The 12,507-nt window shown below is 48.9% G+C and overlaps 1 protein-coding gene across 2 annotated transcripts in view; it reads left to right on the forward strand.

Moving 5' to 3' along the window:
• ETS1 (ETS proto-oncogene 1, transcription factor) overlaps positions 1-12,507 on the forward strand; it is an 83,924-nt gene that overhangs the window by 8,021 nt on the left and 63,396 nt on the right. For both annotated transcript variants that reach the window (XM_069876518.1, XM_069876519.1), the window contains exons 2-3: positions 170-252; positions 2,480-2,624. In XM_069876518.1, the coding sequence (XP_069732619.1) occupies positions 181-252; positions 2,480-2,624 (217 nt within the window). In that variant the 5' untranslated portion in view covers positions 170-180. The remainder of the gene's footprint in view (positions 1-169; positions 253-2,479; positions 2,625-12,507) is intronic.

The following is a 12,507-nucleotide window of genomic DNA, read 5'->3' on the forward strand; positions in this document are numbered from 1 at the left end:
CTGCTATTAATACAGATATTTTTCCTCTTAACTTTTCCAGCTTAAACTCATTAAGATGACAGTTGGGTCCCCAGCTTCATAAGAGTGTGAAGAAGCAGAGGTTTAGCTGATCTATCGACTCCTATGCCTTTTGCAGCAGGGCATCTAACATCCTTCTCCATTTCCACAGGCACCTCTGAGATGATGAGCTACTATATGGACACAACCATTGGCAACGCAGCCCCTTATCCTTTGGCTCGCCCTGGAGTGATGGTAAGGACTTTGTGTTGTTTCTCTGTCCCTAGAAGTGGGGTTTCTCTTTGGTTGCTGCAGCTTTGCCAGCCCATTCACTGATGTGGCTTGGTGTTGACCACTAAATCATTCCAAGGTTTTATGTAGTTCAGAGCAGCGCTCGAATGCCGAGTGTTTACCCAGAGCTTATCTGAACCTCTCGAGTTTGCAGCCCTCAACTGGAAATGGGATCGCTGCATCGGATTTCCTGCGCTTGGATTAGGAGGAGAATTGTTAGGGGAACTATTGTCCTGGTGCCTCCACTCCCCGAGCTGACCTTCACCTGCTGTGGATGAGCGCAATGGGATCATAGAATTATAGAATCAGAGAATAATTTGGGTTGGAAGGGACCTTAAAGATCACCTCCCACTGGATCAGGCTGCCCAAGACTCCATCCAACCTGGCCTTGAACACCTCCAGGGATGAGACATCCACAATTTCCCTGGGCAACCTGTTCCAGTGCCTCCCTACTCTCATAGCGAAGAAATTCCTCCTTATTTCTAGTCTAAGGGATCAGCACAGAGCATATCAGGCTTCAGAAATGGTTCCGCTGGTTTGGCTGGAGGCTTCGGACAGCTTTGATGCTCGCTTTTCCAAGCCAGCTCCTTTCTGTCTGTGCAGCTGGTGGGTGGTTCTGCATAATACATGTGACAATGTTAGCCCAGACAAGCCCATATTGAGTGTCAGCAGCCACGGGATCGGCTCAACCATGCATCCACCCTGGTTTGGGGAAACCACATTAAGAGATGTTTGCCCAAAGAAATGCTGGCCAGTGTTTAAGACCCTAGGCAAAGCCAGATGAAAGATGTAACACCGAGCTGAGGCACCAGGCTGCACAGAAGACTTGCTAGAAAGCAAAATATTCACCAATCTGGAAAGATCAACCTGACACGTGAAATATTTCTAACAGAGCTTGATTTTTTTCCCTTTAAATGGTTGCAAGCATGCACTGGGATTTTAACTATTGACTGGAAATGAAGCAGAACTACTTCCTTGCAGAGAAATAATAATAATAGTAGCAGTAGTAATAGCAACAAGAGCATTAAGAGCAATAACAACAGCAGCAACAACAATAATAATATAAATTAAAAAATGTTGATCTTATCTATGTGTACGTATATGTTGTTACCCTCTTATATAGTCATACACATATACAGACCATATATATTATACATGTATATACACATATGCATCTGTTGTAAATATAAGGTATATGCCTATATGTGCATAATATACATGTATAAAATACCTGTAAGTATGATAAAATGAAGATTATATCCTGGGACTATTTCCATGTATCTAAATATGCTTGTATATATAATACATATATTTTATATATAAAGTCTAACTATAACTTCATATCCAATAAAAACATGTGTAATGTGTGATAGCTATAACCTAAGATTACGTACGTGTGTGTATACATTGTAATACATATAATCAATGTGTGTAAGCATATAAAAATACAATTTATTATGTAATATATATGCAATAATATGTAAGTTTACGTAAGTATATGTATGTGCTTCATGTGTTATGATGCCACTCAGCCAGGTGAACTCAGTCTTATGAGGAGCAGCTGAGGGAGCTGGGGTTGTTTAACCTGGAGAAGAAGAGACTGAGGGGAGACCTCATTGCTCTCTCCAACTCCCTGAAAGGAGGTTGTGGAGAGGAGGGAGCTGGGCTCTTCTCCCAAGTGACAGGGGACAGGACGAGAGGGAATGGCCTCAAGCTCCACCAGGGGAGGTTCAGACTGGACATCAGGAAAAAATTTTTCACAGAAAAGGTCATTGGGCACTGGCAGAGGCTGCCCAGGGAGGTGGTGGAGTCCCCATCCCTGGAGGTGTTTAAAAGATGGGTAGATGAGGTGCTCAAGGACATGGTTTAGTGATTGATGGGAATGGTTGGACTTGATGATCCAAGAGGTCTTTTCCAACCTGGTGATTCTATGATTCTATCTATGATTCTCCGGAGCCAATTCCATCAGCCTGGGGTGTTGTGCCTGATTCAGGGGGGTGAAGGTGCCACCTTGCATGGGGCAGCTATTTTGTGTCCCACTGTGACGGGTGGATGAGGTGCTGGGGCACATGGTTTAGTGATTGATAGGAATGGTTGGATTCGATGATCCGGTGAGTCTTTTCCAACCTGGTGATTCTATGATTTTATGATTCTTTCGCTCCTTTCACACTTTTCCCTCTCCTGCTCCTAGAAGCAAGGTCCCGCTGGCCCCTGTGAGGAACCTTGGGTGACCTGCGGCTTCCAGTCCACCTGCTGCCAGCCGAGGGTGTGTTGCCCGCTCTGGGACGAATCTGCCACGCAAGAAGTGCCCACTGGCCTGGAGCACTACGGCACAGGTAGGATGGTGTTTTATGAAATGGGACGGTGCCTATCTCTGGTCAAAAGATGAGCCATAGAGTGATGCCGTGATCTTGTTTGTTGTCCAGTGTGTCCCCCTTGTCTTCTTTCTCCTATATTTGCTTTCTGCCCCAGCTCTGACTGGGTTTATTGGAGAGTTTTGCTCTTAATGCTGCAACAGGGCACATACCACAGCATCACCAGGTCTCTGCCTGCCTTGCTGGACCCTGAGAGTCTCCCTCAAGGGAGATGGGGCTAGGAAGTAGATAAAAACCTTAAACTTGCTTTGGTTAAGTTTCTCCTCCTTTTAGGTGATGCTGAAAGATGGGAACTTCCTTCTTCCCTGCCATTTCTATAGAATCATAGAATGTCCTGGGTTGGAAGGGACCCACAAGGACCATCGAGTCCAAATCCTGGCCCTGGACAGGACAACCCCAAAATTCACACCATGTGTATGAGGGTGTTGGCCAAATGGTTCTGGAATATTGTGAGGCTTGGCGCTGTGCCTGCTTCCCTGGGAGCTGTTCCAGTGCTCCACCACCCTCTGGGGGAAGAACCTTCTCCTTAACGTCCAACCCAACCCTCCCCTGGCATCTTCCTGATAGTCCCTTTTTTCCTATTGTTGGTTGCTAGTGAGAAGAACTCAGCACCTGCTCCTCCTCCTCCCCTTTTGAGGAAGTCTTAGACCATCATGAGGTCTTCCCTTAATCCACACTCCTCTTGCAGAATGATTTTGATGCCCTATGTGCACCTCCTTTGCATTTAGGGATTGCTGCTATGGTGATTTGCTGACGGAGGTCTGGGTGTCTCCAGGAGGACTCTGTGGACCTGCCAACATGCAGGCTGCATCTTCAGCATCTTTCATAGTGTTTGCAGTACTGATGTCCTAGCTGGTGGCATTGGAAAGGCAATGTACCTTTCCAAAAGCCCTCTGTGGAGGCTGGAAGCTTCTGAATTTTAATTCCACTGTGGTAGCAATTGTGAGTCTCTTGCTCCTGAAGCTCGTTGCTTTGCTCCTTGGGAGGGTGGTGGCATCACTGTCAGGTAACCACAGCTGGAGATCTCTGGTTGCATGATGCTGTCAGGGCTGTGTGGCTGCAATGTGCTGCACAGCTGAAACAACTCACTGGTTTGGCCTGGACGATCATCTTTGCTAACACATTCATAATTTGAAAGTCGTTCGTTACCGAGTCGCCGGTGACTAATTCTTGCCCCACACATTGTTCAACCTGTGAATCTTTGAGCTGAGCTTGCAGTTTGGGCTGCTGCTTGTGTAACCAACTGGCAGCGCAGGTGTTGGGCGAGCAGCTGGTCCTCCTGCCTGCAGGATGGGTGATGAAGCATCAGCGAAGAGCTTGGTTGTGCTGAGGTGGAGGCGAGGGCTCAGGTACGCCGCGGCGCAGCCCGGCCTCAGGCACTAAGTAAAAGAGCTCCGGTTGCACCAATGTGACCTTTGCGAAGGGCCAATGTGAAGTTTATGTTTCACTTAAGTCCCACATAAGCCTATCATGAAGCACTTAAATCCCATGTAAGCTTTTGCATGGCATGTGCTGGTCTTCCGTGGCTTGTTCCCGGCTCGTTAGTTATGCACATTGGCCCCTCGGGAGGGGAAAAGCCCTGATGTTTAGAGACTTTTTGCAGCTAAAGAGTTCAGCAGAACCAGTGCCTGTTGCGGTCAAATGTACAGTTTGAAATCTCTCCTTGGCAAATATTCAGGCATTTTGATTCTTCTTTTTTTTTTTCCCCTGCTTTGGTGAGCGCCTCTGTGTGAGCAGGAGATGGACACAGAGCGCTGCGCCTGTGGCTGGAGAAAAGCTCTGCTGCCTATTCCCAGCCGTTCCTATTTCAGCTATTTGCTCAACTCCTGTGGGTGACCTCTCTCAGCGTGATGTCAGCTCTGCTCTGATGAAATCTGCCCTTGCAGCATTTGGATTGACTCAAGCATTTTGCAAATCTGTGCCTGGAAAGTTTGCTTTGTGTTTCTTTCCCTACCCTCTCCCCTTTTCTGTGAAAGCTCCGTCTCCAGGGACCAACATATCTGCAACCCAGATCTTCATTACCCCATGCTGGCTCTGTGAAATTTCTTGCTGCAGAGACCATAGCCTGGTTCAAACCTCAGTGAAGGAGTTAAAAAAAACTCCTGTCGTTGTCTTTAACGGGTTTTGACCAGACTTTCTGTACATTGGGATGGGTAGGACACACCTCTGATTCTCTTGCAGTACCTAAGAATTACTTTTCAGTTCTTCTCATTGCAATGCAAGGTACTCTTTCTCTGATTCTTTTTTATATGCTGCTGTTTCTTCAGTCTAAAGCAGTTTCTAATTTTAAATGAGAGGAAACTCTCATTTGTATAGACCGTCTTTCATTTCTCCTTTGTGTTTCAGGCGCGCATTAAAACCATTTGTCATCTATTCTTCTGGTCTGCTAGAGGCTATTTTGGTTTTCATGGTCTTGATGTTGGTGAAAGAAACAAGTCAATAAGGAAAATGCAAGTGTGAACGTAACCTCTCGCAATAGAAACCCACAACGTTTCTAAAAGTTTTAGAGCTGCTTGTGTTTAAGGAAGATATTTTGCCTTTGTAACTTGGCTGAGTTTATTTACATTGTGCCTGAAGTCTGATTAGATTATTCAGTGATACGGATAAAGGAAAGCCTGATGTGGATTTAGCTTGTTGATAAAGCCAAGAAGGGGTGGTGATGGCTTTGGGGTTTTTGTTTAAAAAGCAAAACTCTGGAAACGGTCTCGAGGCAGTTTGATTTGTTAGCTCGCTACCACAATCTGTGGTGCATGTGTTAGGACTATTACTGCCCCACTTATCCGGATTCACAGCGAGCACAGGGCACATCCCAGAGGTCAGAGGGAATAATTAGCAAGAAGGGAGCTGCTCCTGGTTTATGACAAGTGGCTCTGCTCCTTGGACAGGGGGAGCAGGAGTGCAGAGGCCATTGCACCTCAGCTGAACCATCTGGCAGCCCAAAATTCAGGGTGCCGTGCGTCTATCTGGAGCAGCAGGGCTGCTGAAAGGATGCTGCAAGCCACACTTAGCACCGTATGCTTAATTCCTAAGGTAATAATATCCTAATGTTAGCCTCTGGGAATGTTTTTTGGCTGATACAAGGCTAGGCACAAAACTGGAGCAGAGGAAAAGGGTTGATAGCAGTGTTATAAATTCTGCACGGACACAGCCCTGGCTGCGGTGCCTTTTCTAGCCAAGGCCACTCTGACAACCTCTTCCACTCTGATCGGGTTTGTTTTCCTTAGTGATAGGGGAGATTAAACTGTTGTTAATGGCAAGTGAGGGATGAAACAACTCTGGCTGAAGAAGCTTCTATGACTGCTGTGCTGAGTTAGCACGCTTGGACTGAGGGTGTTACCAGGTTTTTGGGCACTACAGGAGCACTTTTGGGAGTGATGTTGCTTTCACTGAGGCAAATGGGATTGGCTTGAGGATTTTGCATTGCAAGAAATGAAATGAAAGCCTTTTCTAGAGGAGAAACTAGAGCTGCGTGTCTGATGCTGCTTCCCAGGCTGATGAAACCAATCCTGCTGATCTCAGCCAGGCTTCTTGCACCGAGACACTGTCAAAAATAGAAGACATCACCTTAAGTTCATCCCCAGCATCCAGTGTGGTTCAGGTCAGTGTGGTGCATACAGACCAGCCTTACTCAGTCTGTGGCCAATGTTGTTTGGCCACATGAGCTCGGTGGCTCCTCTCAGCACAGAACACTTTGAGTTTATTAGCTTTACAGATAGAATGTCCCAAACCAGCATCCAACCCCCTGGTTCTTCATGGATGTGGGGTCCCTGCAGCCTGGGCTGTAGCAGTGTTGGAAAGCAAAGCCCTTGGAGCTGGAGCAATGTATTGCAGCATCCTAACAAAATAGGGATGCTCACCCTTTGCCCCCCACCCTGCTCTCTCAGGCTGTGATCATCCTTCAAGCCCAGCTCCCAGCTCAGCCCGGACCGCAGGCAGGAATCCCACCGGGAGCGCCTGCATCTGTGGTGAACTCTCCCTGCTTTTCCCCACGTTGCTCCCTCCTTCGCTGCGAGACCTGCTCCTTCCCTGGTGGAGATCCCCGGAGGAAAGCTCTTTCTGTGAGCGCTTTCTGGGCTGCCTTCCAGCCCTACGCTCAGAGGAAAAGGGGCTTGGGGAGGAGGCGAGGGGGAAGGTGAAAGCTGACCAGGCGCAGCCCGATGGCTTCTCCAGCTGCAGCACATTTTCCAAGCGAAGCTTTTTTTTTTTCTCCTTAAAAAAAAAAATCTGCATTTTTTTCATATCCTTTTATCCTATTTTTAACTGCGGCCTCCTTCCTTTTCTCAGCCTCCTCCAACACTTCCCCCCCTCCCCTGCGCCGCTGCTGCCTCCCCCGCACGCTCTCCGCAGAGATGAATGGGTGTCTTTTCATAGGACACGCACATCTGCTTGCGGCTCTGAGACCGAGCAGGACTCCTCCAGCAGTTCTGGACCCTCCAGCCTGTCCGCTCCCTCCTTAATAAACGAGAAGCAGGAGAGGAAGGTGAAGGGAAACAGGCTGCCCAGGGAGGGGGCTGAGTCACCTTCCCTGGAGGGGTTTGAGGGATGGGTGGACGAGGTGCTGAGGGACATGGTTTAGTGTTTGATAGGAATGGTTGGACTCGATGATCTGGTGGGTCTCTTCCAACCTGGTGATTCTATGATTCTATGAAACAGAACAGAGGGAGAAAAAAAAAACCAGGGTGAACCATTATGAGTGTGAGCCAAGGCGATGGATGCTGAGGCTCGACAAAAGCCGTGCACAAAATATCGCCTCTACCCAACCTGCTGCTGGTTCCCCCAGCCCCACAGCCCTCCCTGCACGTCTGCTCCAGCTCGGAGGATGAATGAGCCCTTTCTGCTGGGCGCTGTTGTCATCCTCTGGCTGGTGAAGCGGCTCAGCCTCTCGCAAGCCTTGGGGTCTGGCACTGCTTGCAGCCTGTTTGGAACGGGGTTTTCTTTGAGTCTTTTTCTTCCTGGCAGTCTTTGGGTGTTTCATTGGCTCCAGTTGAAAGTGTGTCACACCTACTATACTGGGTTTCTTGAAGGACGTGCCTAATTTTCTCCATTAAGAGCATTTACTCTGATCCGTCAGCGGAGAGAAAAGACCCCTCTATCCCTTATGAATGAATCACAGAGCTGTGGGCTGCCCGGGGGGCCTCAGAATCGTAGAATCACCAGGTTGGAAAAGACCCACTGGATCATCGAGTCCAACCATTCCTATCAAATACTAAACCATGCCCCTCAGACTCTCCTGGCCCTTCTGCAAGGGCCCTGTGAGGGATGCTGAGCGGTTACTGGTTTGCTCTTCAGTGGGAGCTGGGCTCAGGGTCCGATTTGTGTGGATCCCTCTTGTTTCACAGGTGAGGAAAACACACGCACTTGGCCCTATGATATCTAGTGACGCTTTCTCTGCTTCCCCCACCGTAACGTGCTGCTAGGCAGTGCTAGGAGAGGTTTATTTGCACTGAAGCAACACAATGACAAATATCCAGGCTTTGGCTTTTCCATTTGTTTCATTCCTGACTCTGGAAAAATCCCTGTCTCGCCTCTTGAAGACAAACCCCAAGGGAGCTCCCTGCTCACTGGGTCATCACCAGAGAACGAGCGCTGAGCTCTTTTCCCACTTGAGCTGCAGACTGGAGTCAGCTGGGGATCAGCTGCTGCGCGAGGAGGAATCGTGCTCCGAGCAGGGCGTTGGTTCCCTGGATGAGGCTGGGTGAGAGCTGGAAGGTTGTTGCTCAGTTTTTGGGTGATGCTTGCAGGTTTGCTGAGCTTCTCAAGTACAACAGGGGAATGGGAGCTCAGCAAAAGGGGAAACTCAAGTTTTAGTGTCTAGGACCATCCCCAAAGTGAGCAGCAGCTCAGGCAGCTTTGGTTTGCTGTGGGGAAGGAATAACCTGAGGCAGAATCAAGGAGGAAAGGGACAAAGCAACTGCCTGTTCAGGGCTTCTGTGGCACCTTAAGGATGACTGCAGAAGATGTTTTGTTTTGGCTTAATCCTGGAGTAGGACTGATCCCACTGTCGGGGTGGATGGAGTGTGGTGGAGGTACCTGCATCATGAGCCACCAAACACCAGCTTCACACAGGCCACACAAAGCACAGCTGCTTTATTTGAGCTTTCACAACCTTTTTTTTGCCTGCAGAACTGTCCCTGGAACCCCAAGCACCTGCCTCTGGGGGTACGGGGCAGCTCAGTGCCCTCTCTAGAGGGTTTGGGTTGCGCGGGGCCAGCCTCTCTTGCACTTGGTGGCCTTTGTTGTGCTGTCGTGGGGCAGAGAGGGGAGCATGAAGCCAGTGGCTCTTTTCCCTTTGGGTGGACAGGGCTGGCTGGATGATGCTGGGAGAGCAGTGTGCTGGGCAGGCAGAGGGGGACGTGAGGAGTGCGGGAGGCTGGGACCCTGAAAACAGCCCGTTTCCTTCAGCTCCTGGCAGCGTGAAGCACCTCTCTCTCCCTCCAGATGTTCACTGTGTTTATAGCTGCTGAAGCAAGAGACTGAACTCTCTCATTAATACGTTTCTCTCTCCCTTTCTCTCTCTCTCTTTCTCTCACATTGAAGCCAGGAGTCTCAGCTCAGAGGCTGCAGCTGGAAAGGAGCTGGGGGTGAGGGGTGGGAGAGAAGAAGGGAGGTGTATGCAAGCCTCCCATCCCATTCAACTCCCCCTCTCCACTTTCCTCCCCCCGAATCCTCCCAAAATACACATGCCCCGAAAAAAGAAAAACACTAGCAGATTTTTTATTTCAGAAAGTAAACACTTAGGCCATGGGGGTCTGGAGGTTATGGGAAAAGAGGAAACCATTGGGCTAATCAGCCCGGGACACACTTCCCCTGCTGAAATAAACCAGAAATCATTGCATTGCAGGGCACTGCCGTGGTTAACCCTGGTGCTGCCAACACACTGAGCGCTGGGAACTGCACAGAGCCCAGCGCCTGCCCACGCATTTTCCCCAGCTCCCTGGTTTTTAGCCAGGGCGAAGCACTGGTGCAGAAGGGGAGCCAGCGCTCTGCAGCAGCCCTTCAGCACGCCGGCCCTTTGGGAATGAGCCGTTGGGAATTTTTTAGTAGGAAATGAAACCTTTTTTATTTTTTTTTCCTATGGTTTATGAGCCATCCTATAGAATTTCATAGCTGCTCTTGCCTGAGAACTCTGCCTGACGGTTGCAAACCTCTACGGAGAGGAAATCTTTCCCTGCTTGAATCAGCGAGACTTGGGGGTGATTTCTGCAGAGCTGCGAATGGTTTTCAGAGAGCTCTTTTGTTCATCCTTGCTAGATTTGCATGAGGTGTATAAATGATTTGATTACTGATTATTTGGTTGTAAATCCTTCGGGGAAGAATCCTTCCTGCTGTCTTTCACTCCAGTATTCATAGGGTGCTCACCATAGGAGAGCTGGTTGTAGGATGGGAGGCTCTTGGTGCTCCTGCAGGACAAAGAATAACTCCTAGTCCAGGTGTAAGCGAGCTAATGGGCCCTTTGTGCCAACTTTACAGAGATCTCAATTTACCCTCTCTGAGCCTGCCCTTGGGCTTCCCCTGGCTCCTTTCACAGCCTGATTTGCACACTCTAAAGGGATGCTTGCTACCAGCTTTCACACATTTTGAGGCTGATGCAGCTGTCTGTGTTTCAGAAAGGTGGGATCTCTAAGCACCAATGGTTACCCCCATAAATCAATACTAGAGATTGTGCATTATTGGGTGCTCTGTTTGATCAGAGCTCCTTGCCACGATTGTTGACTCCCTTTACGTCCTGCCAGGGTGAGATTTTTTAGAGGAGCCCAGATGGGGTTTGCACCCAACCCCTTGTTGCATCCAGGCTGTTTTGGACACCCCAAATCTTAGCTTGATGCCCGTGATGACATGGTCTGTGATGGAGTTCATGGTGCAGCACCCCGAGCGGGTGCTCTGTGAGGGGAAAGGGCTGAAAGCCAAAGCCAGCATGGAGCACTTTGTAGCCAAGGGAAAGTGACCTTTGCATTGATGCCAACGAAGAAGGTTTTACCTCATCTGTTACCACGTAAGCGCTGGCGGTGAAAGGTGCCGTCACCGGTTCCTTGAGCCATCAGCCCAGCTCTTGCAACATTCCCACCAGAAGGCAAATGCCCAGATAGCACTCGATAGGGGAGCTGCAGACCTGCCGTGTCCCACCCCGCTATCTCAAGAATGCATTTAAACAGTAGCTGTTACTGCAGCCTCTGGAGGTCCAGGCTTCGGATGGAAATGGAGCTCCACCGAGACAGTCCCACAGGGCAAATTTCAGAATTTTTGGAGTTGGTGTTCAGCTCAGATAAGCCCTTGAGAGCTCAGATACTTTATCTGAACCTTATCTGAGCTATTTGCATCACTTCAGTCTGAGAAACCAGGCTGTCAGACATTCAGGGAGGGGAGCAAGTTGTCTCAGGATGGTCTGTCTTTTTCTTTTCTGGTTATTCCTCGCACACAGACACCTCGAGGAGGACTGGGCTGTCCTGTGCCCTGAACTTAAATACAGGCTGGGTAGATGAGGATCAGGAAGGAGAAATAGCACACCCAGAGCCACACAAGCAGTAAGGATAGGATTAGTACCAATATTCCTTGAAAGCCATGTAAGGATCACATCTCTGCTCTCTCTCTAAAGCTGAATAGAAATAAGCTCCTCCTTCCGCTGTTGGTAATTGAGGATGGAAATAATTCCTTCTTTTCAGAGCAGACACAGGTCTGAGCTTTCTCAGATGCCGTGTGCTTTATGTGCTGTGTTTTCTGGACCCTCCTTTAGGCACATGAAGTTTCTCACTTATTCTGGAGCTCCTGTTGCGGACATGGGACCCCATGTGCTGTCTCCCTGCTCTCTTAGCATCCCTCCTCTTCATCCCTGCTTTGATAGAATCACCAGGTTGGAAAAGACCCACCGGATCATCGAGTCCAACCATTCCTACCAAACACTAAACCATGTCCCTCAGCGCCTCGTCCACCTGTCACCTGGATTGATTTCCAACAATCAGCTGTTTGACTGAAAGGACCTTGCAGTGCTTGGTCTGTATAGTGCAACCTCCTCTTCCCAGACTGTGGGGTGGTTTTCTTCACCTGAGTTTTTGGTCCTGGTGGCTCTTCCCCAGCATCTGTGGTCTATTTATGGAGGAAGTGTTCTCAGGCATAAGAACAGCAGATTTAGGAGATCTGGCTGACATGGGGTCTTATAGCTGGGATTTGGAAGACCTTGGCTACATCACTTAATAGAAAGTCTTTAGGCATCCAAACCGCACTGATTTCCATTGGAGTGAGATGCCCAAATCGTTCAGAATTCTGCCTGAGAGCCACTGAATAGCAGTTTCTCACATTGGAGATGCAGTCGATTAATTCATTGCACATTTTATTGCAATGCTTAATTCATTGAGGTCGGGTGAGTGGCTGGAAGTCCCTGGAGAACGGTGTCGTACAAGTGCTTGATATTGCAAACAAAAAATAGACATCTGAAGCACCACTGAGCTGCCAGCGTGGCTGAGCCCTTGAAGTGCTGAACACGTGCTGAAGTTTACACAGCCCACCGGATGGACCTTTTGTATCAATGGGCTTTGAAAAAGTTGCAGCGGGTCAATTGTTGGCTGTTTCACAATAGACGAAATACAGTTTCTCTCCCTGCAGCTGGTTCCTGGGAAGAGACAAGGCTAACAAGGTTGTGTGTGCACGTTAGGACCATGGTTTCCATGCAGAAGAGCCTTGGGAGAGGTGCAGCAGGTGGCTTGCCGGCCTCCAAATGACTTGAGCAAGGTGTGGGAAAGCAAGGGATGGAGGGTGGAATTTGCTTGCTGGCTTAATTTTGGTGTTAGGCTTATGAAAGGAGATTCTCAGCCAGCGTGAGTGGTGCAGGTCCAACCTTTGGGAGATGTCT

This window comes from Phaenicophaeus curvirostris, chromosome 25, assembly GCF_032191515.1.
Source record: "Phaenicophaeus curvirostris isolate KB17595 chromosome 25, BPBGC_Pcur_1.0, whole genome shotgun sequence".
Taxonomy (NCBI): domain Eukaryota; kingdom Metazoa; phylum Chordata; class Aves; order Cuculiformes; family Cuculidae; genus Phaenicophaeus; species Phaenicophaeus curvirostris.